At 36.0% G+C, this 21,814-nt stretch overlaps 1 protein-coding gene and 1 pseudogene across 2 annotated transcripts; one reads left to right on the forward strand and one right to left on the reverse strand.

The window, feature by feature from the left end:
* Positions 1–5,063, reverse strand: LOC145614156 (uncharacterized). The gene is made up of 3 exons (XM_081669160.1): positions 4,471–5,063; positions 1,469–2,211; positions 1–781 (listed from the first exon to the last, which is right to left on the reverse strand). The coding sequence occupies exons 1-3, from the start codon at positions 4,762–4,764 to the stop codon at positions 301–303; spliced, it is 1,518 nt and encodes a 505-aa protein (XP_081525286.1). The 5' UTR covers positions 4,765–5,063; the 3' UTR covers positions 1–300.
* An 89-nt stretch (positions 5,064–5,152) lies between these two features.
* Positions 5,153–9,863, forward strand: LOC145614155 (protein FAR1-RELATED SEQUENCE 6-like; annotated as a pseudogene). Its single transcript, XR_014107065.1, has 4 exons — positions 5,153–5,493; positions 6,144–7,456; positions 8,015–9,221; positions 9,308–9,863. The product of XR_014107065.1 is annotated as a protein FAR1-RELATED SEQUENCE 6-like (transcript).
* The last annotated feature ends 11,951 nt before the right edge of the window (positions 9,864–21,814 follow it).

The raw sequence follows: 21,814 nt of genomic DNA on the forward strand, positions 1-21,814 counted from the left end.
TCCAATCAACCAATCTAAATTAGCAGACACAAATCTGAATTGTTATCGATATTACATGACCTAAATTAACACGAACAGAAATTTATAGCAAATAAGGTGACAAATCCTATTCTGTACATTGACAAAATTACAGTTGGTTCTTTACATGTTTTCTTTTTGCGTTGCAACTCAAAATATCCTAACCTTTCATGAAAAAAATTTGTACCATGAGAGTAGAGTGTAAGCTTCAAAAATATCAGACATTTTTGTCTCCTAAAGTTACATTACATTATAAAGCATCATCATCCTAGACGACATCAGCTATCGATGGTGAAGCAACACTCTTGCATCACCATCTCCCACTTTGTAATCCATCTCAACGCTTCCATCCTCGAAAAGCAACTCTTCAGATTTCGATATTTCTGCCAAAGTGTATTGCCCTTCAATCAGGTTATCAGCCTCCAGTTGCTGCATCTCAGACTCTACTAAAGCCTGCATTTGGGCACGCTCCTTATCTCTTGGGTATGTGCAATACAAGAATGAGTAGATAATACAGCACATGGATATTGGAATAGCTATTGCAACATAAAGAGCGCTGGCTAATGATGCAGCATTTGCTCGATCTGTTGCTATTTCTTCTTTGATAGAGGATCCTTTAGAAACGGGCTTGTAACCATAGACATGCTGAGCCAATATGCCAACAACAGGCGGTGCAAAGGATGAAAGTATTGACTCAAATGATCGATCCAATGCATAGATGCTTGTTCTTGATTTTTCAGGAACAATTTCTGCAAATATTGGACTGCACACAGCATTTAAAATCTTAAATAAAAACATTCTCTTTTTTGAGAGAGAATATAACACATAAAAATAAACCCACAAAGAAAACAAAACAATCCAATGGTCAACTTAGTTAACAAAGATGCAGGGTATCAGGCAACAATACCACAGCATAAAAATAAACAAAGATGAACTAGGTTATGAAAGTTTAAAAAAACAATAGTCTTTGAGGCTACAGTTGATAGGTATTCCTGCCGAAAATACTATCGCTAATCTCACTTGATTACCTCAGAAATGACAGTACCCTATATAGGCTGTTGACTGTTGAGCCAACTCTTAAAAATATACACGTATTATCTCTGTAGATTGTTAGTAATACACTTGGACCACCAATCATGGGTTTATCTGTGTTAAATTTTCTTTGTTCCACTTCTTTGACAAATTAATCGATGACAAGTGCACTTATAAGAGAATATTTAATTGCAATCAACCTTTAATGAAGTTCATGACACAGCAACATCCTCCATCAAGAGGCCTTTTTTAGTATATGAACTGTATGTTATGCGGCACGCAACATAATAAACCATATTGCATTATAATAGCCTCAAGCATAGGCAATGCTTCCTCCTATTAAAGTCTGGAAAGTGTAAAACCATAAGAATGTGCTCCCAACTAAGGAAAATGAAAAGGATGGTTCTCCAAGACTTACTTGTTAGTGGCAGGAGCATTCCAGGATATGAAAAACCCAGTGATAAACATGAGGAAGCCATGTGCCATAGCAGTAGAAGGATCATCAGGTAAAACCAACAGAAGTAGACCTGTTAGAGGGATTGCTGACCCAGAGCTTATCTGTGCTAATATTATCCTTCCAGCATTAGGTAAACGCCTTGACAATTTGTCGCCCAGCCAACCACCAAACAGCCCCCCTATTGAACTAGCAACAGTAAATAGCCCAACAAAAATTGCTGTCTCTGTGTGAGAAAAACCAGTGAGTTCCAACCACATGGCTGCAAATGACAAAGCTGACCAAGGGAAAGAACCCATGACACCCTGGGACACGATAATCTGGAAAGATGGAATTTTAATAACCGATTTTGCTTCATCGACTAATTCTTTCACCTGTGAAGAAAATGATCCATTGGCCTTCACTGAAGTACTGTCATCAGAGAAATGTGGATCTTTGGCATATAAACGAACTAAAATTCCCACGATTACACTGATTATTCCAACAAGATGGAATGATATTCTCCAACCTGGAATTCCCATCACTGTTACTGGAGCAATCAAAACTGAACACAGCCCACCCACAACTGAGCCAAGATTGGATGTCAGCTGCAGCCACCCAAATGCTGTTCCTCGATTACTGGCATCTGTTGAGTCAGCTACAAGGGATTGAATAGCAGGAGCAACAATCGCAAGTCCTATCCCATTTAGAGCTCTTGAAACTGCCACCTATGCATAAAATTCATTTGACATATTCTGAATAGTTAAAAAGTTAATCTCCTCCAACCTGAAATGCACATTAAATTGCAAATTTACTAGAAATATGTAGCAGCTGCTGAGCAAAGACTACAACAATAAGGTCACAATTTATGAGCAAGAACTGTAAATCCACATTCTTCTAGACAATTGATCAGACATTTCATACAATAGGCGTACACCATGACAGAAATGCTAAGACTAAAGGCCAACAGCTGTTCTTAAGCAACAGCCAACCATACTGAAAGTAGTTGTAAATGGGGCAATGGTGAATGTCAAAGTTGTGCATGCGGCCATTAACTTGAAAATCTACTGGGTAATCTACATTTTTTGCTAGCTCCATTCTGTCAATCCTAATGTACCAACTCTCCTTTCACTCTGTATTCTGTACCCAATAAGATTGCTGCTTTTACTTTCCTAATGTTCAATCCCCTCCTTCAATATTCCAGCAGTCCTCTTCCATTTTGATGACAAACATCTCTTGCGTGTTTCATTGCCCTCTACCCCTCTCATTTAACATATCTCTTTCATCTAGGTTATAGGCCAAAGATCATTGCTTTTTAGCTATTCGGTTGAAATTTTCTACATACCTTCCTAGACTACCAATATTTCTCCACCAAGGAATAAAGGAATGAAATTATGACATCTAAAAACCTAAAATGTTCCTTTCATTAGCCAACCAATTTTATGCTGACTGTCCGAGTCATTTCAGAGAAAATAGCACATGACCCCAGCACCCTCATTTCACATGCATACAAATTCTGAACCCCTAGAAACTATAACTGGTTGGAATATTGGATTCAACTCCACCCCCCCCCCCCCCACCCCCACCCCACCCACACCCACACCCACCAAAGAGAAACTTTGTACAAACAGATGGAATTGTTACGCATAAACTTCAGCCACCTTTTACTTTCCAGCTTCAGAATGAAATCAAGAAACTGGTGCATTAGATTCTTGATACTACTGCAACTTTGGTTCTCCTTTAAGAGTATATACTTAATGAAATAACAGGACAGATATGTTCAACAAAACTTGCCATAAAAGATTTAGAATATATATTCTGCCTAAAGTTCTCTAACTAGTTCACAAAATAGTAAGAAATTTATATATACTTGTATCCACATGGCCTGTTTGATAAGTGGTAATAAATGGTGGTGTTGGTAAAGTAAATTTGTGAACAAGTTAGGTAATGCTAAATTGCTAATCCCACCTCAAATACATCATTTTTTTCCCATAAATTTTCACTATCATCCTTTACATTGCCACTTTAGCAGTGGTATTGTGGGGAAATGGAGATTTGTAAACAAAAACACATGTTCGAAGATGAATTTCACTGATATGGTAATCAGCACAGAATATCCTTGCAAAATTACTCACAAATTATTACCATTTCTGCAATTTAAGACTGCTTACAGCTTACCAAATGGGCTGTCAGTTTTAAGTTCAGAGTAATGGCACAAAAATAATCATTTGAACAACCGTCTTAGATATATAACTCTCGAAGCTCCTAGAGAAGCACCATCTCTTAGCTTAATATAGTTATAGCTCTTCTGTAGCTACCTCTATTCTTGTTCCCTATTTAGGTTGACAGTTGTTCAATTGCAGACACACAAAGTCTACTGCATAGTAGCAAACTATAATACTATATGGAGAACATCAAACACTAACAGCCTAATTCTGTTCCAGAAATTCAAGATGAATGCATACAACACCATTAGAAAAGAAACTCCAACAAGACTCTCACTTACAACGGGGTAAGGAATCGATACCCCTAATTCATAAACCTAAACTTCTAATAACATGCTACTTCCATACTTAATCTAATAGGCCAGCGTTCATTCCAATTTTCCTCTCCACAAAAACAACAACAAAGTGAAGATCAGTTCATCAAGACATTTAATTGAGTCCATCAAAATCCAAAAGACGAAGATTTCCCTAATATGAAGTTGATCAATAACTATTTCATTTTGTTCCAGAAATGAATCAACCTACACATGCAAAACCATTTCATTCAACAAAACCAAACATGGGTGTAAAATTGCAATATTCACCTAATTCAATCCCCAATTGCAGTCCAATTCTTCAAAATCAGCCCAAATATACTACAACCATAAAATCAACAAATGATCAAACTCAAAACAAGTTAAACAACAACAACTAAAACAAATTAAATTAGAATTCTACCAAAACAAACAAAACCCAATTAAGATCAAAGATTAGAAAAACTACCTGAAAGAAAGTGGAAGAGATGGCAACAAGAAAAGTAGCAGCAGCCCAAAGAAAAGCACCAAGAGCAATAACATGGGCACGGTTATGCCGTGCAGAGAGATAAACAGCAAGTGGGTAACAAGCAGATTGAACAATGGATCTAAGGAGAGTGAGTGACCCTAATTTAGTGGGATCAGCATGAAGAGCTTCACCAACTTCTTTGTAAACCCCAGGTAAAATTGATTCGTCTGCTTTCTCCATTATTCCTGCTAAATTTACTAGTATTAATGTTAGGCTTTCTGCTTTGATCACCATTGTTATTGTTCTGAGATTTTCACAGTTTTCTGGGTTTACTGTGTTTGTATTTTCAGGTGATTTTTAATAGGAAGAAGGAATGAAATGTGGGAGTTTTTTGCCCATTTTTTTATACATCTGATTTCAAAGTTTAGACTTTTACACCCTTTTTTGTCGGGGAAGATGGGAGGAAAGAAACAAGAGCGGTGAGAGAGATGAGATCACAATGCTGACTGACTCTGCCACTCTCCTGATCTGCTCCCACTATTGTCAATTTGTCAATTGTGGAGAATTTTGAAATTTCTTTAGTCCGTAATTGATTTTCTCCTTGTCTGACGGGCGTATTTGATGATCCAAAATTCGGAGCTTCCCCCAGTTAATATTTACATATTAACGTTATATGTTAATAGGATGGCATTCTCGTTATTATTGGAACAACTCGCAATATTTTAATGTTTTTGGTGTTTGAAGCTGACATGGCAGAAAACTTGCGTTGTTAGTCCAAAGTTAACGCTGAATTTCAATCCCGTTTTGTCTTGACACTTGGGAATCAAAAGAACCCGTTATCGAGTAATCTGGAGAAGAGCTTCAGCAATCTTCCCCTTCTTCGACCTCTTCTCCATTTTTCCTTTTTCGAGCTGGTACTCCCTTTGTCTCAGCGCATGAGTGAGCGACTTACGAATTTGATGAGTGGAGTTCTCAACCCAACCTGAAAGTGCGTTCTTGGTGTTCTGAAGCTCCAGCTGACTGGTAAACTCTATAGCTTGAAAACCCTAGTATTTGCTAATCAATCAATTCTTTTTAAATTTTGCATTCGATGAGGTGGGATATTGCATTTTTAGGATTTAATTTATAATGTAGTTGATTGTATTGAATTTTATCCTGTATAATTGCAAAATTGAATTTGTAGTTTTCTAAAATAATTGGATTTCATTTGATTTTTGCAATTGTTGAGATGGGGTAACGCAATTGGTGAAGAAAAGTGTGTACTTGGATACTGTTGGTGTGATGTTAATTGTGTAATGTAAAATTTAGTTTGTTTTTTATATGAAATAGGAAATGGAATTATGAATTAGTAACAGGAACTATGTAAGTGAGGATTGCTGCAAGTTCTGTTCTTGATTTTGTTGATTGGTTGGTATTATTGATTGGAGGAGATTCCTGCTAGTTGTTTTCCTTGGTGCTGTTGATTGCTTCTGGCATGAGTAGTCATTTGTATGTTTATGAATCCTTTAGTCAGTGCTGGAATTATGTGGTATTTTCTCTTGTTTAGGTGGGTCTGTAGTGTTATTACCCCTATCATGTTGACTATAGATGTCTGTATATTGCTGGTTTTAGGAGTCTAATTTTAGGGAACTTCACTACTGATGTATGATGCAAAATGAGGGAACATATTGCAGGTGCTATTATGGATTGTGGTTTTGAATCTGGTGAAATGGGTGAGCCTGTTGGCATAGCATATAGTGATGGTGGGGGGCAAGTGATTTCTTCTGGAGGTGAGCCTGATGGTCTTCCTTCTCTGAACTGTATGTCACTGAAGATTCCCAACTCAGCTGAGAGACTAGCTGCCCTGTCACCGATTAAAACTATTGAAACGGTGGAGACCATTGTATCAACAAATCAGGTTTGCATGTACATTTCTGTTGAGTCACCTAGGTTAGGGATGGTCTTCAAATCCTTTAAAGATGTAGAAAGCTACTACAAAGAGTATGCTCAGCAGAAAGGTTTTGGGGTTACCCGTGTTGCATCATCATTTTCGAAGAAGGACAAGGAGCGAAGAGGGGCCACCTGGAGGTGTGAGTGTTGGGGTCCACCTGATATGAGGGCAAGGAGGGAGGCCAAGAAAAGGGCAAAGCTAATGGAATTATGTGGCACGGGAGGGATTGTTAACGGTGAAATAGGGGAAGATATCATGCAGCGGGCGAAAAGGACCTCCAAGAAATGCGAGTGTGGTGCCATGTTATATGCCGGGGTTGATAGTGATGGGCTGTGGGTTATTAGGAAATTGCAAAATGAGCATGATAACCACACCCCCTAAGCCGAGTGATGCTAAGTTGGTTAAGGAATATCGAATGAAGAATTACACGTCAAATGTGAAGAAGAAACTTTTGAATTTCTATGAAGAAGGTGTCACTGTAAGGCAAATTCATGGGTGTATGGCTATGGAGACCGGGGATGATAACCTTCCTAGTGTTAAGGACCTTGAGCATGAAGTATCTAAGGAAAAACGGCTGAAAATGGAAGGTGGTGATGCGGCTGCAATGATGGCATATTTTGATCGTATGCAAGAGGATAATCAGAACTTCTATCATGCACACCGCTTAGATGAAGAGGGCCGACTCAAGGATGTATTGTGGGTGGATGCCCGAAGTAGGGTGGCATACGAAGATTTTGGGGATGTTGTTTGTTTTGATGCAACTTATCTAACAAATTCGTACGCCCTACCCTTTGCCAACTTCGTAGGGGTTAACCACCATGGCCAGTCTATATTGTTGGGCTGCGCCCTTGTATCACATGAAGATTGTGACACATTCGGTTGGGTATTTAGGCAATGGCTTTCTTGTATGGGCAATAAACAACCCGGGGCAATTTTGACAGATCAAGCAGCTGCTATGCGCAAGCCTTTAGCTCAAGTAATGCCGAATGCTCGACATCGTTGGTGCATTTGGCACATAATGAAGAAAATCCCGGATAAGCTTGGAAAATGTGAACAGTAAGTTCTCTGCTGCTGTTTTGCTGATTGCTGCTGTGTTAACTTGGAAAATGCAATTATATTTGTTCTTACCGCTGCAATTATATAACGCATAGCTTGTTGCTGCTGTGTAAAGGTTGTTCTAACTTGATGTAAGTTATGACATATACCTCTGACTATTGTTCTGTGGTGTGATCACTGGTGTGTACTGAAGTCATTACAGCTAAACTTTACCCTATGTCTTGATTATGTGCATTTTGTAAAATATAAATATTCAGTGTCATTTGCATATTTGTCATCCCTCAAAAACAGAGGTTTACATTTTCAAGTCATGTAATTTAATTTTTATGCTATTTAAGATATGTACTTGTAACTTTTTCATGATAATAAACTTGTACATTTTTTAGATACATCATCATTAAATGCAGATCTGTCGTAGTATGTAGCTGTGGAATGACCTGCATTAGATATGTTTTTTTCAACCTTATGTGTAATTGTGAGGAAGTTTTTTTTTGTGTTTGTTTACCTGGTAGGATTAGACAACTATCAAGTGAGTAACAAGTTTTGTAATTGATGCAGCTACCATGACTTTAAGAGCCCTCTAAAGGCTCTTGTGTATGAGAGCTTTACAGTTGCTGAGTTTGAGCGTCGTTGGATAGACTTTATCAAGCATTTTGAACTGGAGGATAATGACTGGTTAGCTGATTTGTTTGAGGAACGACACATGTGGGTCCCAGCTTTTATGAAAGAACACTTCTGGGCCGGGATGAAGACAACACAGAGGGTCGAAAGCATAAATAGTTTCTTTGACGGGTTTGTGAATAGGAAGACAAAGCTTTACGAATTCCCAGATAAGTACACTAGGGCAATGGGAAGGCGTGTTAAAGCTGAAACTGATGCGGATGCTCGCTGTGGCAAATATTTGAGGCGGCTCGTGAGTGGGTTTTTTGTAGAAAAATTCTTTCGGGACATCTACACCGACACCAAATTCCAGGAGATTCAAATAGAGTGTTGTAGACTTATGCATTGCTCTGGGAGGGAGGAGCGTGTGCTTGAAGGGAACATGATTCAATACCTACTGGAAGATCGGGTTTGGATCATCCCAGAAGGGAAGAGCGAAGAAGAGATAACTGACAGGAGACGATTCTATTGTGTCCTTTACAACACAGTTACGAAGGACGTGTCCTGTGATTGCTGCAAGTTCGAAACCTTTGGTATTCTTTGCCGTCATATCATTCGGGTTTATGACCAAAATCGGGTGTCTGAAATTCCTTCAAAGTATGTACTCGACAGGTGGCGCAAAGATGTCCCTCGAAAGCATACCAGGGTAAAGGTCGCCTATCACGATCCTAATACAGATTATTCTGTCCAGACTTATAGGAAACTGATGGGGGAGTTTGAGCCAATTTGTGAAGTCGCAGCATCTGCTGATGACAAGGATACACTTGATCTTGTATTAAATTTTCTACAATCTCTTTCCTTGGATGTCAAACAAAGTAGAGCAAAGTTCTTGGAAAACCAACCGCTACTACCCACTCTCCCAAGAACCCTTTTGCCTCCATCTGAGATATGTTCAAACAACCCTGAATCATGCCTAACTCCTGTGTCGATATCAAAACCTACTGGAGTTGATGTGGCACCTGCCCCGGTGAAAGATCCGGTTAGCCGTAAAAAACCGCGGGGACGGCCAAAGGTGTATAGGCATAAATCACTTGCGGAGACTGGATACAAAAAGAGTAGAGGGAAAAAAGGTGAAACCGTGCAACAACCTCCTGCAAAATTACCGGTAAAGTGTCTCTGTCTATTTGTTGTTTCTGTTTCTGTTGATGAAGTATGTGATGTTTTGATTCGTTTTTTGGCTCTCTGACCTAGGCTAAGAGGAAAAATCCACAAGGCGTTCAGCTCCAAAATACAATTGAGAACTACTATGACTATGTTGCAGATGTTGGTGTGCTTGATGAATTTGCACAGCGCAATGGGGTTGAATGGGGATCTGGTCCTTCAGAAACCTTTTAGGTGGCCACTGATGGTTAGATGATAGTAGATGCAACACCGCTTCTTTTGAACCTTGGACAAAGATTATCCGTGTATGTAATCCATTCTGAACATGGTTTTGAGTTACATGTTTAGTTCAAACCCACAGTTAGCCTTTCAGAATGCCTATATATTTTGTGGGTTGATATTCAATTTGCAAACATTCTTCTTTTGTTGAATTTGCCTCTTTGTTTGTGTGATTACTGTTACATTTTATTTGTAGAATGTTGGTAGATTTTTAAAAATGTGGGTTAATTTCATGGGTTAGTGTTTTCAATTTTTGATGCTGAAATGAGAATTCTTGAATGATGTTCTGTTCATTGTATGGTTATAGCTGACTGAAGGTTTTTCGATTACTACGAATTCAGTTTTAAGCATGCTATCTTGTTGACTTAGCTGCAATAAAGATTATTTGACAAATGAATTGGAGCATGCGTTGTACTTATTTTTTTTTATTTATTCTGGGTGAGCAAATGATGATAAACTATCCCATGTTTGTAATTTATTTAGGAATTAGGATAGGGCAGATACTCCCTTCGTTCGGTTCAAACTGTAGCATTTTGGGTGATGGAGAGTTATTAATGATAGTGTTGCAATTTACATGGGATTATGGGAATGGGAAGTGTTGCAATAAAGATGAGACTGCCATGCTATAGCTATATACTTGTATACACCATACTTGTATAAACCAGTGTAGTTATTTGTTTGTCCTTTATTAATGACACTGTCTCTGCAAGTTTAGCATTAGGATTTGTCGTTTGTATGTCAATCGCTTTAAGCCATCTTCGTCTGCACTTTTCCATATGTAAAAGAAATTAAACAAGATAATTAGGATGATTGATCGTCTACTTTGATATACTTACATACATTAACCTATACTTACAAGTTAATTAGGATAATTGATCGTCTACTTTGATATACTTACATAAATTAACCTAATTCACTTCTTCCAGCACCTGACTTAGTAATTATACTTCCACCAACACTTATACTCGCCATAGATATGATTGGGCCTTAGGCCTTACTAGATTGGGCCTTAGGCCTTACTAAGTCATTTTTTAGAATTAAACCTTAAACTTGCACTGATGGGCTTTCGGGTTTGCATGTTTAAAAACCCTATTAATAATGGCCCAAATATTTACAAATATTGACCCAAATCTTAACAACTGCTTTGGCCCACATATTTGTAATTATTGACCCATAACTTAACAACTGCTTACCCAAATCTAATCATTTCAGGCCTTTAGAATGGGTTTGTTGTTTATATTGTTGATCAACTACGGTATTAACGGGCCTAAAAATTTACATCACAAATAGCGTTGTTCAACCCATAATAAGTCTCACAAATGATAATAAACGAGGAGTTCAGATTTTGTAGCCACAAAATATTACAATGATAGCAACGTTTTTAAATTGTCCAACCACTAAAAGTAGAGCGATGCATGCTTAACTATCTTACAAACAAAAGGCGTGGTGTTGCAATACGTTCATCTACATCTGACTCCATTGAAATCCCAAAAGATAATTGAACCCTCCAAACAGCAGATCTCTCCAACATCAGGCCTTCTCAGAACATAAGTCATGGCTGGCCGTTAGGGGCCACAATGACCTTGTCTCCATTTTTGATTTCAGAGTCCCTGATCGTCTTGGGGGTGCACAACACGGTGTCTTCATGATAGAAAATTAACTCAGTCGGGTCCACATTGTTCCGGTCACCCCAAATGTGGAATAGACGGCAGAGAGGGGTGTCCAATTTCCCTTGAACCCGGAGCTTGATCTTCCTGCGATGACCCGTGTTCTTGAGGTAGAACCGCTTGAATCTTGTGCAAGTGTTCACCACACCTTCCTGCATACGTTCCATTTTTGGATCAAGTCAAGCAACTTTAGGAGAAAATCACAATTACTTATTCTATCTCCTACACTTCAAAACGATAAGCGTAATGGTTGGAAAAAATTTGAATTAAAAACATAACAAAATAAAAAGAAAAAAGGAAAAATATTTATCAATTTGTTTTTGTTTTAAGCAAAATAATTTATGTTAGAAAGGAACTAATTCAATTTTCAGTTGGATTAAATTAGAAATCAATTACCCGTTTTTACAGCCAATATGTACCTACTACAGAAATTAATTATAATTTTAATAAAACAAAATTACAACCCAAACGCACAACATCACTCCTCAACTTTCATACAATATATGTTCTTCAAATACTATTCGTGAATAATTGTACTGATTAACCAAATTGTTAAAAAAACAACCACAAATTATAAATTACCAAAATTACAAATTACCAAAATTATAAATTAACCAAATTATTACTAAATAAACGTTATCCTCTTTCAAAGAAATAATTATACGTTCTTTATCCTTTAATGCTATCGAAATGATTATATTAAAACAATTTGGAATTACTACTTCTCACCAATTAAATCAAGATGAACAAAGATAACGTACTCACAACATAAACAAACTATTTATATTAGAAATAGGTAGGTCTGCTACTCATCCTTGAATTAATACTACCATCAAGTATAATCAAAATCGATAAGGGGTCTAATCATGCAATGACCCATGCAATCATTTGATTGAAATGCAATCAAAAATCAAATGAAACAAACAATGGACGGTACAAAATTATTTGAGCACCACATGCAAATATTAAAGCACGGAGATGAAAAAATAATTTACCTCGCCTGTTACGTAAAGTACACTACCGGTCTGAACACCAGCCGCCAGAGGATACTTAGTGGAAGCAACATAGGCAGCTCCGAGATAAAGCTTGATCTGATTAGCTTTGACAACAATTATACTAGCGTAGTCTTCATAGATTGCTTCAAAGGTTTCGTCAGTCCGAATGTTGTACATAACGCCGATATCACCAAGAGTGTAGCTCCTAACGACGATTGAAAGCACCATAGCCTGGCCGTCTTCAGCTAGCAGGACCTCATCCATGTCAACATCTGGCTTTTCAGCCTGTTCACCTCCCACAACATCTTCAGTAGGTTGCGGAGGAGGAAGCTGAGGTGCCGCCCAGACAACCTCCATACTAGAACTCCCAGCACTTTTTTCCACCTTAGGGTACGAGACAACGCGGAAGGGTGCACCTCGAGGTGCCTCGAAATGAGTCACTAGAACCTCAGGAGGTGGTGCAGGACCGTCAGTTGCTGGTGCAAGGGCCGACGTTGGAGTAGCCGATCCATGAGAAGCCGTACCTACAGCCGTAGCTACAGCCTGAGAAGGAGAAGCCGTAGCTTCAGCAGTAGCTACAGCTACGGGGGGAGGCTGAGGAGCCGTATCAACCATCATATCTGCCACAGTGGGGATACCAGAAACACCAGTGGTCATACCCGACACAGTACTAGGACCAGCTCCACACAAGGCCACGGGAACAGGAGCTACGCGTGGCTGGTCATTACGGAAAGGAGGTATCTCCATGTTGGCAATAATGTGAGCAATGAGGGCGTTACGACGTTTGTTTTTCGCACTTTCTTTTCTTGGTTTGATTGGTTATGGAATTCCCGGACGGCGTCTACCACCACCTCTGTTGGACCCGTCACCTCCGTTCCCGTTGGAGCCACCATTTGCGGTTGCCATTTTTTTAGAATAATGTTAAGTGTTTGTTAGGGTTTTGCAGTACTTGTATGCAAGGGGTTGGGTATATATAGAGCAGGAAAAGTTTAAAAAGCACATGACATGGCAAACGTTCATTACCATCGATTTAATTTCGGTTTAATAACCAAATAATATTATAACACCATTCTTAATAACGTAGGCCCCCATTAATTAACTACTTGTGTCCCTTATAAATTGTAATTCCTAGTTCACATAGTAATTCCTAAATAACATTATGAAACCATTGTTATTAAAATATAGGTTCCTTGTTAGGTCCGCATTACAACCCTGTAAATTGTGTATTTCAATTTTTCATTTTAAAAAATGGCCCCTAATGATTGATTAATGTGATAGTCTTATTTATGTCATTTATTTAAAAACACATGTTAAACAAATGTCAGTGTTTTCCAAAATATAAACTCGTAACCCTTAATAAAGGCAGTTATGATAAATGAAACATTGAACGCGAATGTGCGTTTAATGTGATAGCTCTTTCTTTCAGTTATTTAACTATTAAGGTTGATCAATCTTTCTAATGTGATAACTACTTATGTTGATTAATCTCTCTAATGATGACAAATGGAATAATGATCTACCTTGTCGATTTATCAATATGTACATAGTAACCGCTACCATTCTTTCAGTTATATAACTAGCTATGTTTTTCACTTATTTCGATTTCACTAACAAGTTGGATCAACCTTTCTTGTTAAATTTTCAACATTTCACTAATATTGATATATGAAAGACTGATCAACCATGCGCGATTTTAATATCTTTCACTATTTGCATTAATACGGTGTAGAGTAAAAGTTTCAAAAACACACGATTCATGTAATAACTTTAACTCACTGACGGTCATAATATTGGCAACGACAATAATGTGATCAACTTTCATAAGGCGCGATTAATGTGATAGCTCTAAAATCCGTTGTCCCTTACTTGGGTAATACTGACATTATTAAATTGAACTAAACCTTGTCATTTCCTAAAACTAATCACCCTTTATATTGGCTACAATCATAAAAGACAACTACTTCAATCTTTAATTTTTAACTACATACCCGTGCATTCATATCCCTAAAACTCTAAAGCCTTAATAATATGATAAATTTTTTGTCAATTAGATAACAACTTTATGTCCATTAGATCTCTAAAGGCCGTATCTTTTTCTAAGATCAACAACGAAATCTAATTAACTCCACAACCTTGTGAACTTGTTTAATTAAATTTACATAAATTTACATAATCACATGCCGTTAAGGGATTAATGTGACAACTATCTTTCGCAGTTATCTCTACAATTCAAACCCCTTAATAGCGATATACAAAGTAACACCTAAATGATGCTTATAAAATTTAATTAACGAATTTAAAAATAGTTTATTGCCATATTTCATTTCCTGCCCATAATCTACAAACCCATATTGATTCCCTTTCTTAAGTAATATGCAGCTTGTTTCTCTAAAAAAATAAAAAAAAATAAAAAAAAAATTAAAAATCCAGCTTACAACATTAGTGGAGTAATAAATTATTAACAAATGTTTCGAAGTTCAAAATAAAAATAACACGGAAATTACCCAACAAGTAATAAAAGGAACTTTATTGTAAATTAATTGAAATATTAATGGGCGCTGAACTTCCAACTTAGCATAATTCATGTGTGTTGAAATTATAATGAGGTTCATCGTACAACTTTAGGTAGAACAATACATAGGTTAGCGTAGGGGTGTGATTAGAATTTTTTAGACAGTAGGAGGTGCGATTTTTCCTGCATTGCTGCAATGGTTTACCAGACCATTGTCTGAAACAACTGCAAACTAACGCATGCTCCTTAAAATAAGGACATCCATCAAAAATGTACTCGGTTTTCTTTACGTTTCCATGTATTGTCCGATGGTCCATAGGTGTGCTGTCAATCTATTTTTTTCCTACTGCAGATACATTGGACAACGGCATTACCCTATTCCTCCAACTTAATTTTGAGTTGATTTTTCCTGACATATCATCAACCATAGCAATAACCAGTTTTGTGAAAGTGGAAAACGAAAAATCTGGCAAAGTTAAAGTAAAAAATATTTTAAATATTTACTTAAAAGATAAAAAATTTATATTTTAACATTTTACAAAACTAAAGCAAACATTACTCAAAGTTATTTAAAATTATTTTCAAAACACAAGGTTTCAATTTTTAAAAGTTGTGCGCACAATCCTAATTGAAATGACTCAAAGTTGAGAAATAAAAATTAACTAGGTTAGGTACCGTCCCATGCACGGTTATTGACAAAAAAAATTATGTATGTATATACTTATCAGTGATCATATATTTTTATACCTCGTTTTTAGTCCTTTATTTTTGTGTCTGTCAATTGTATCCTTTAAACGGATATTGTTTATGCCTCATAAAAACTAATAGTGGAAGATTGTATTTTTAAAAAATATTTACAAAGATTATATTTTGCTATTCTATTTTCCTTATTAATTAGTTAATTGAATGTGAATATTTAAAAAAGGTATATATCATTTTTATTTATATAGTAAATAAATTACAAAAATTTGCTTACATAAAAATTTCCTTGATATAAGTGGACATGTTTCTATAAAATAATAAAATGTGTCACCTTAGCTGATGATAGCAACCCTCCCCATCCTACATATTTCCGTACTACTTTACAACACAAAGTCATATCTATATTTTCATTATTTTTTTAACTAAAGTCCTGATATCGAGGATTCTAGTACAAGATCTTTTTGCAGAGCCTTTCCTTGCTCCAAGTCAAAATCACCTTTAGATCATTTGCATTCTTCTTAAGATAAGTAGGGATATTTTTTTTTTTTTTTTTGGGTCAATAGCAAATTCATAAGAAATTTCTAAAGTCCTCATTGTAGTACTAGCCTAAAAAATTGCGAAAGAAGTAACTACTTAAGGACAACATATGTCCATACATAACACTTAAAAAAAATTTCACTAAGTGTTCAAAAATCAAAATCCGCTATATTTATACTGTTATTTTAGGTCTATGCGTATTATAATACAGTTGAATTAAGGCATCAGTTTACTAAAAAAATATCACCCAATAAGGATAAGGTTATTCTGTATAAATATAAGTATCCTTTTCAAAATTTAGATAAAAATAAGAAATTTACTATATCACTCCCTAAAAGACCTAATAGTAATCGGGAAAAGTATACAGAAACTAAAAATGAACCATCATCTTCCGGAGAAAACAATTGAAGGATATGTACTAATATAGTAGTATATTTCCATTTAATTAATTAAAAGGCTTTTATCGTATTTATTAAATCATATCCTAGTCCTAACATTGAAAGGGTTGAAGAATGCAATATGTAAATGACCAAAAAATTGTAAATCAAAGCAGCTAAACAGGCCTTTATCCATATCATGAGTATGACAAAAAAATTGATTATTTTTCACAAATCATGCATAATTTTTCACATATCAAACATTGATTTGCGCCCGAATCTTCTGTAGGAGATCACAACTCCCTTTGATCCACTCACAGTAGTACACTACACTACTGTCAAAGTTCTCTTTCACAACAAATAAAGGTGTTGTCCTCTAGTATACACCTTGTATTGTCACATCCACATGGGTTTGAATAGTTGGAACTACAGAAGACAACTACATCAACCTTTCACACCACAATAAATGCAAAGAAATACTATGTTTTATAATATTAATTATGAATTCTGTCCTTTTCATAATTTGGCATGTAGGAGGCGTTAGGGTTCAATGCTTCATTATACTTTATAATATATATCCACTTTGTCGTTTTTGGCCTTATGGTAATTTTTGCTTTTTCATTACTCCCCTTTATTTTAATTTTTTCTTAATTTTTTTAGTTTCGTTTTTCTTAATTCTCATGTCATGACTAAGAGATAACACTTAAAAGAGATTAAGATGATAACACTTAAAAGAGATTAAGATGATTGGTAATGAATATTAGTTCTTTTATATTTTATAAATTAATTTGATATTTAATCAGGCAATGATGACATGCGTTACTAAGTAGGGATTCCCAATTACTAATAGAGTATTTGAGTTTATACTATATTATTTAGTGTCACGGTTTTGATCGAATGACACCTTATTAGTTATATGGTGGTTGATGGGGTTGATTGAAAGGGAAATTGAAGGGTTTACGATATTGTATTATATAAATTCACCTATCTACACTTAAGAAATTATATAACACAATATCTTAAACCCGTCTACAAATTATGATAAAAAATGAATATACCCAAAGGGATGGGTTTAAGATATTGTGTTACATAATTTCTCAAGTTGGAAGTGTTTAAAGGTTTGGACAAATCGGAGGGTTTAGGGGATGAGGGATTTGATCATTATAGTGAAACACTAGGTGGTTTGAGTTATTTTGATGGTCTAGGGTTTAAGACTTTGAAATCAACATAAATTGAAAGGGTTCGGTGTTTGATCGAATTTATGTGTTTAGCCTAAGGGTTTAGGTTTATCCTAATGCTTTAGTTTTTGTAGAAATAGAACGGTTTATGGTTTAGTTGAATTGGAGGCTTTAGTCGTAAGGGTTTCGATTTGGAGGGTTTTCTCATTCACTCAAATTAGTGCATTCGGAATTTGAAAGGGTTTATGGTTTGAAAGGGTTTAGGGTTTAGTTTTTACGAGATTTGAAAGCGTTTAGGGTTTCGCTGATTTGATATCAAACGTTATTGTACTCTATCGCACCTTACAAAATCACTCAAAGTTGAATTATGTAAGTGTTATGGGATGAACAATATATTGGCCGGTATTAACTGTTGATTATTAAGTTTATAGAATTACCAATTACAAAACATTTATTACAATAACTTTTAAATAAGTTTATATTTTGAATGAAAGGATTTAGTTGAATTGGAGGCTTTAGTCGTAAGGGTTTCGATTTGGAGGGTTTTCTCATTCACTCAAATTAGTGCATTCGGAATTTGAAAGGGTTTAGGGTTTAGTTTTTACGTGATTTGAAAGCGTTTAGGGTTTCGCTGATTTGATATCGAACGTTATTGTACTCTATCGCACCTTACAAAATCACTCAAAGTTGAATTATGTAAGTGTTATGGGATGAACAATATATTGGACGGTATTAACTGTTGATTATTAAGTTTATAGAATTACCAATTACAAAACAGTTATTACAATTACTTTTAAATAAGTTTATATTTTGAATGAAAGATTAAGTTGACCTATTACAAAAAAGGTTTAATTTATACATGTATTGGACTTTTACTTGGGTGATGTGTTTAGCCGGCTAAGCGTTATAGTGTATAATCTAATGTATTGAAAAAGGTTCTAAATCAACGATTAAATTAACAAGTTTAACCCTTCTTATTGTTGACAATTAATTAATTTCATTTCTTTACAATAAAACAAATACAAGTACCATGACCGTACTATAATTTAGATTGATGTTCACCCTTTAGTCACAAGATGACAAAAATATAGTGCATTAGTCACTCCATTGTTCTGACTTATTCAAAGTTTTGAAATTTGGTAACTTTTTAAACCTTTTATCAACTTTAACTTACCCCCTCCCCACAACATTTCCTCAAACTCCTCCTTGCACAACCCAGAAAGACCTCCCCACTGCACTCGTCAATGGAGTCTGATAAAAATGAAGCCCCAAATTCAGCCACCTCGAGTAAGAAGCGAGCCCTACCAAAATCCACACTACTCCATCCATTCGAGCCCATCATGTATTTTCAACCGTTTACCCCAAAACAAGCACCAGAGCTTGAATTTAACAAAATCACGTACTACACCAACCAAAAAGACTTAAATGAGGGTAATAAAATTGACGATGATGTTATTCGGAAGGAGCTAGCTATGAATGATGTACAACGGTACGCTAATTCAACTGTAATGAGGATGATGCTGCTCCCGGGAGGTGAAGAAAAACCAGCCTACCTACCTCTTCTTTCTGACATCCACGGATACTTGCAACACGGTGGAGTCCAACTGTTTGTTGAATGGATGTTCAAGCATCACAATTTCGAAGAAGGTGAGGTCGTTCCAAGAGACATTGTACCAATATTTGATCTTGTTCCTACCTTTGATGAAGAATCCACCATCGCATATGCTCTACCTCTCAGAGAAAAGCATGTATTCATTGGGGCTAAAACAAACGCGCTGCATGTTATGAAAATTGAAGCACCTATGCCTGCTATTCAACTCACGGTGTTTTCTGGAGTAACCAAGAAAAATGGTATACATTACCATCGGTTGAGCGTCTGCGGTGACTTGCCTGCTCACCCAAAGCAACCCGTATTCGAGGAAGGGTCAGTCGTGTTGTACTGGAATGCAAAGGATATCCTTAGGTCGTCGTTTGTCGACAATTTCCGCACTCTTTATGAAGAATACAACCCGGTGTTGGTTATAATTACTGAAGCTCGACCACGTCACCTTCAAGTGTGGGAGTTAATCTTGAAATTGCCTGGTTCATATCAGTTTGAGACCACGGGTCATGCAACTGTTGGAGGGATTGTTCTCCTGTGGAACAGGTTCGCTGAGCCATTTTTCAGATCAAGGAGGTCAAGCCTGACTGGAAACGTGCTTAACGTCGAAATTGTGGTAACTTTTTTTTTGCTAAATTAATTGCAATAATTCTGCATAATTACATCGTATTACAGCACTAATATTTCCTTAATTTGTAAATTAGAGTCATGTGTAGTAAGGAAGAGTGGTTAAATTGATCTCAATTTAAAGGCGAGATAATGAAGATGACAAATCTGAGTAAATTCTTGTTATATAGTTTAATAATTTCGTGTTAATATATCATAGTCAAAAGAAAATATTAGAACTTAGCTATATTGTATATTGTTCGTATATTTCTGCATAGCTGACTACATGTTAATAATCTTAATAATAACGAATTATTATGTTGTCATTAAATGAAACAATAATTAATTGCAGTTAATAAAATCGTTTTCTGATATAATAATAGGAGAATAATAGGAGAATAATAGGCGAACAACTGATACTGATTATACCATGTTCACTAAAAATGAAATTATAATTAAATCTTGGATTAAGGTTACTTAAAATGTAATAAGTATGACCATTGGTTAAGTGGAATAGTGTTGGCAGTGAAGAAAACACTAATACTTAGTTTATATTATATTGAATAGTACACCTAAAATTGTACTTTGTATCATTATTAATTAGGTATGGGCCCCTAGTGTTTCATTCCACTATGATTGAAAATCCAAATGAATTAATTCCTCAGTAAGAGTATGAATTTGATTGTTTGTAACTTAGTGGTATAATTATCAACCAGATTGTAAATTGTAAATTTTAGTCAAATATGTGCTTTTACTATGTTCATGTCACTTAAATGCACAACAACTCTGCGAATCTGAATGAGTATTAGGGTACAAATCTATGTTTACTAATTGCCTTATTTTGTATTTTGAACATAAAATCAGCCGGGTCCCGCAACTGATCCAACGGTTCGGTTACGGAACAGAGGCAGTGACAGCGAAGGTAGGCCCGAGGATGAGAGTGATGACGATTATGATTACATTGGGGCATGGTTAGTGAATTCCGGCCTCGATGATGACCCTTCAATCCATGATGAAGGCTGGTGCTAGATGAAGACGGGGGGTGGTGCTTAATCAATGCATGGATTACTTTAAATAGTTATGCTTAATCAATGCTAGGATTATTCTAAATTATTATGGTAGACATTAAAGTATGTTGACTATCAACTTATTGTGTTGTGTCTTTTGTTGCTAAAACTTGCTTATGAATAGCCTTCTTATGTCTTGACTCGTTTAGTAATATGATTGTGATTAATTGCGGTGTGTGATTGATCGTAGTTTTTTTAAATGCTAAATGTAAGCAACAAGTGGCTTAACCTTTAATTGACTATCAACAAAATTAGTTTTAGTTAGTGTTAGTGAAAAATGATCATTAAATAATTTAAATTTTTCTTGAAAATGTATCATTAAAATAAAAAGTGAAATAATGTCAGAATCGTAAATCATCATTGTGCTTAACCTTTATTTGACTATCAAATCTCATTAGAGACATGGGAAAATCTAGTATTAAATTATGGCTTACGAGGTAGTGTTGTTGTTATCGGTTTATAAACAATTAAACAATGAAACCCTCTTATTAGCCATAATTGCACATTATTAAATAAAATTTATATCATATAATGGACTATACTATCCATGTAAGGACACTGAATACATGTAAGGACAAAAACCCAACATTTTTCTTTCACCACATACTAAGGTCAAACATGTGCACTCGAAAAAAGAAAACATTTTGGTACCTCCCTCCAAAATTTAACTCCCTCCAAAATGCAATTCCCCCGCCAAAACTAGGTAGGGTTTACCTCATGGAGTGTTTATAAATAATTCCCTTGTCTGCTTGTATATCCTCCTCCTAGCAGCCCAAAAATATGGCAAAAAAAAAATTGTTCATCCCAGTCTCTATGATTAAGCCACTCCAAAGAAAAACTTGTAACAAAAAGTCAGTACTCAAACCTTTGACCCAAATTAAAAAAACAAAGGGTTTGCATATGGTTCACCCATGTACACCCATCAAAGCGACTAATGTAAGGCGTCGAAAAGGAGTCCTTGGAGTCATTGACAGCCCAATTCTGACTTCGGACGGGAAGGTTGGAATAGCCTTACTTGATGCGGCAACTGCGTCACAAGTAATCGCTGGTAAGACTAAGCTTCAAGGAGATCTCATT

The sequence above is a fragment of the Chenopodium album genome, chromosome 25 (assembly GCF_948465745.1).
Source record: "Chenopodium album chromosome 25, dcCheAlbu1.1, whole genome shotgun sequence".
NCBI classification, from domain to species: Eukaryota; Viridiplantae; Streptophyta; class Magnoliopsida; order Caryophyllales; family Amaranthaceae; genus Chenopodium; species Chenopodium album.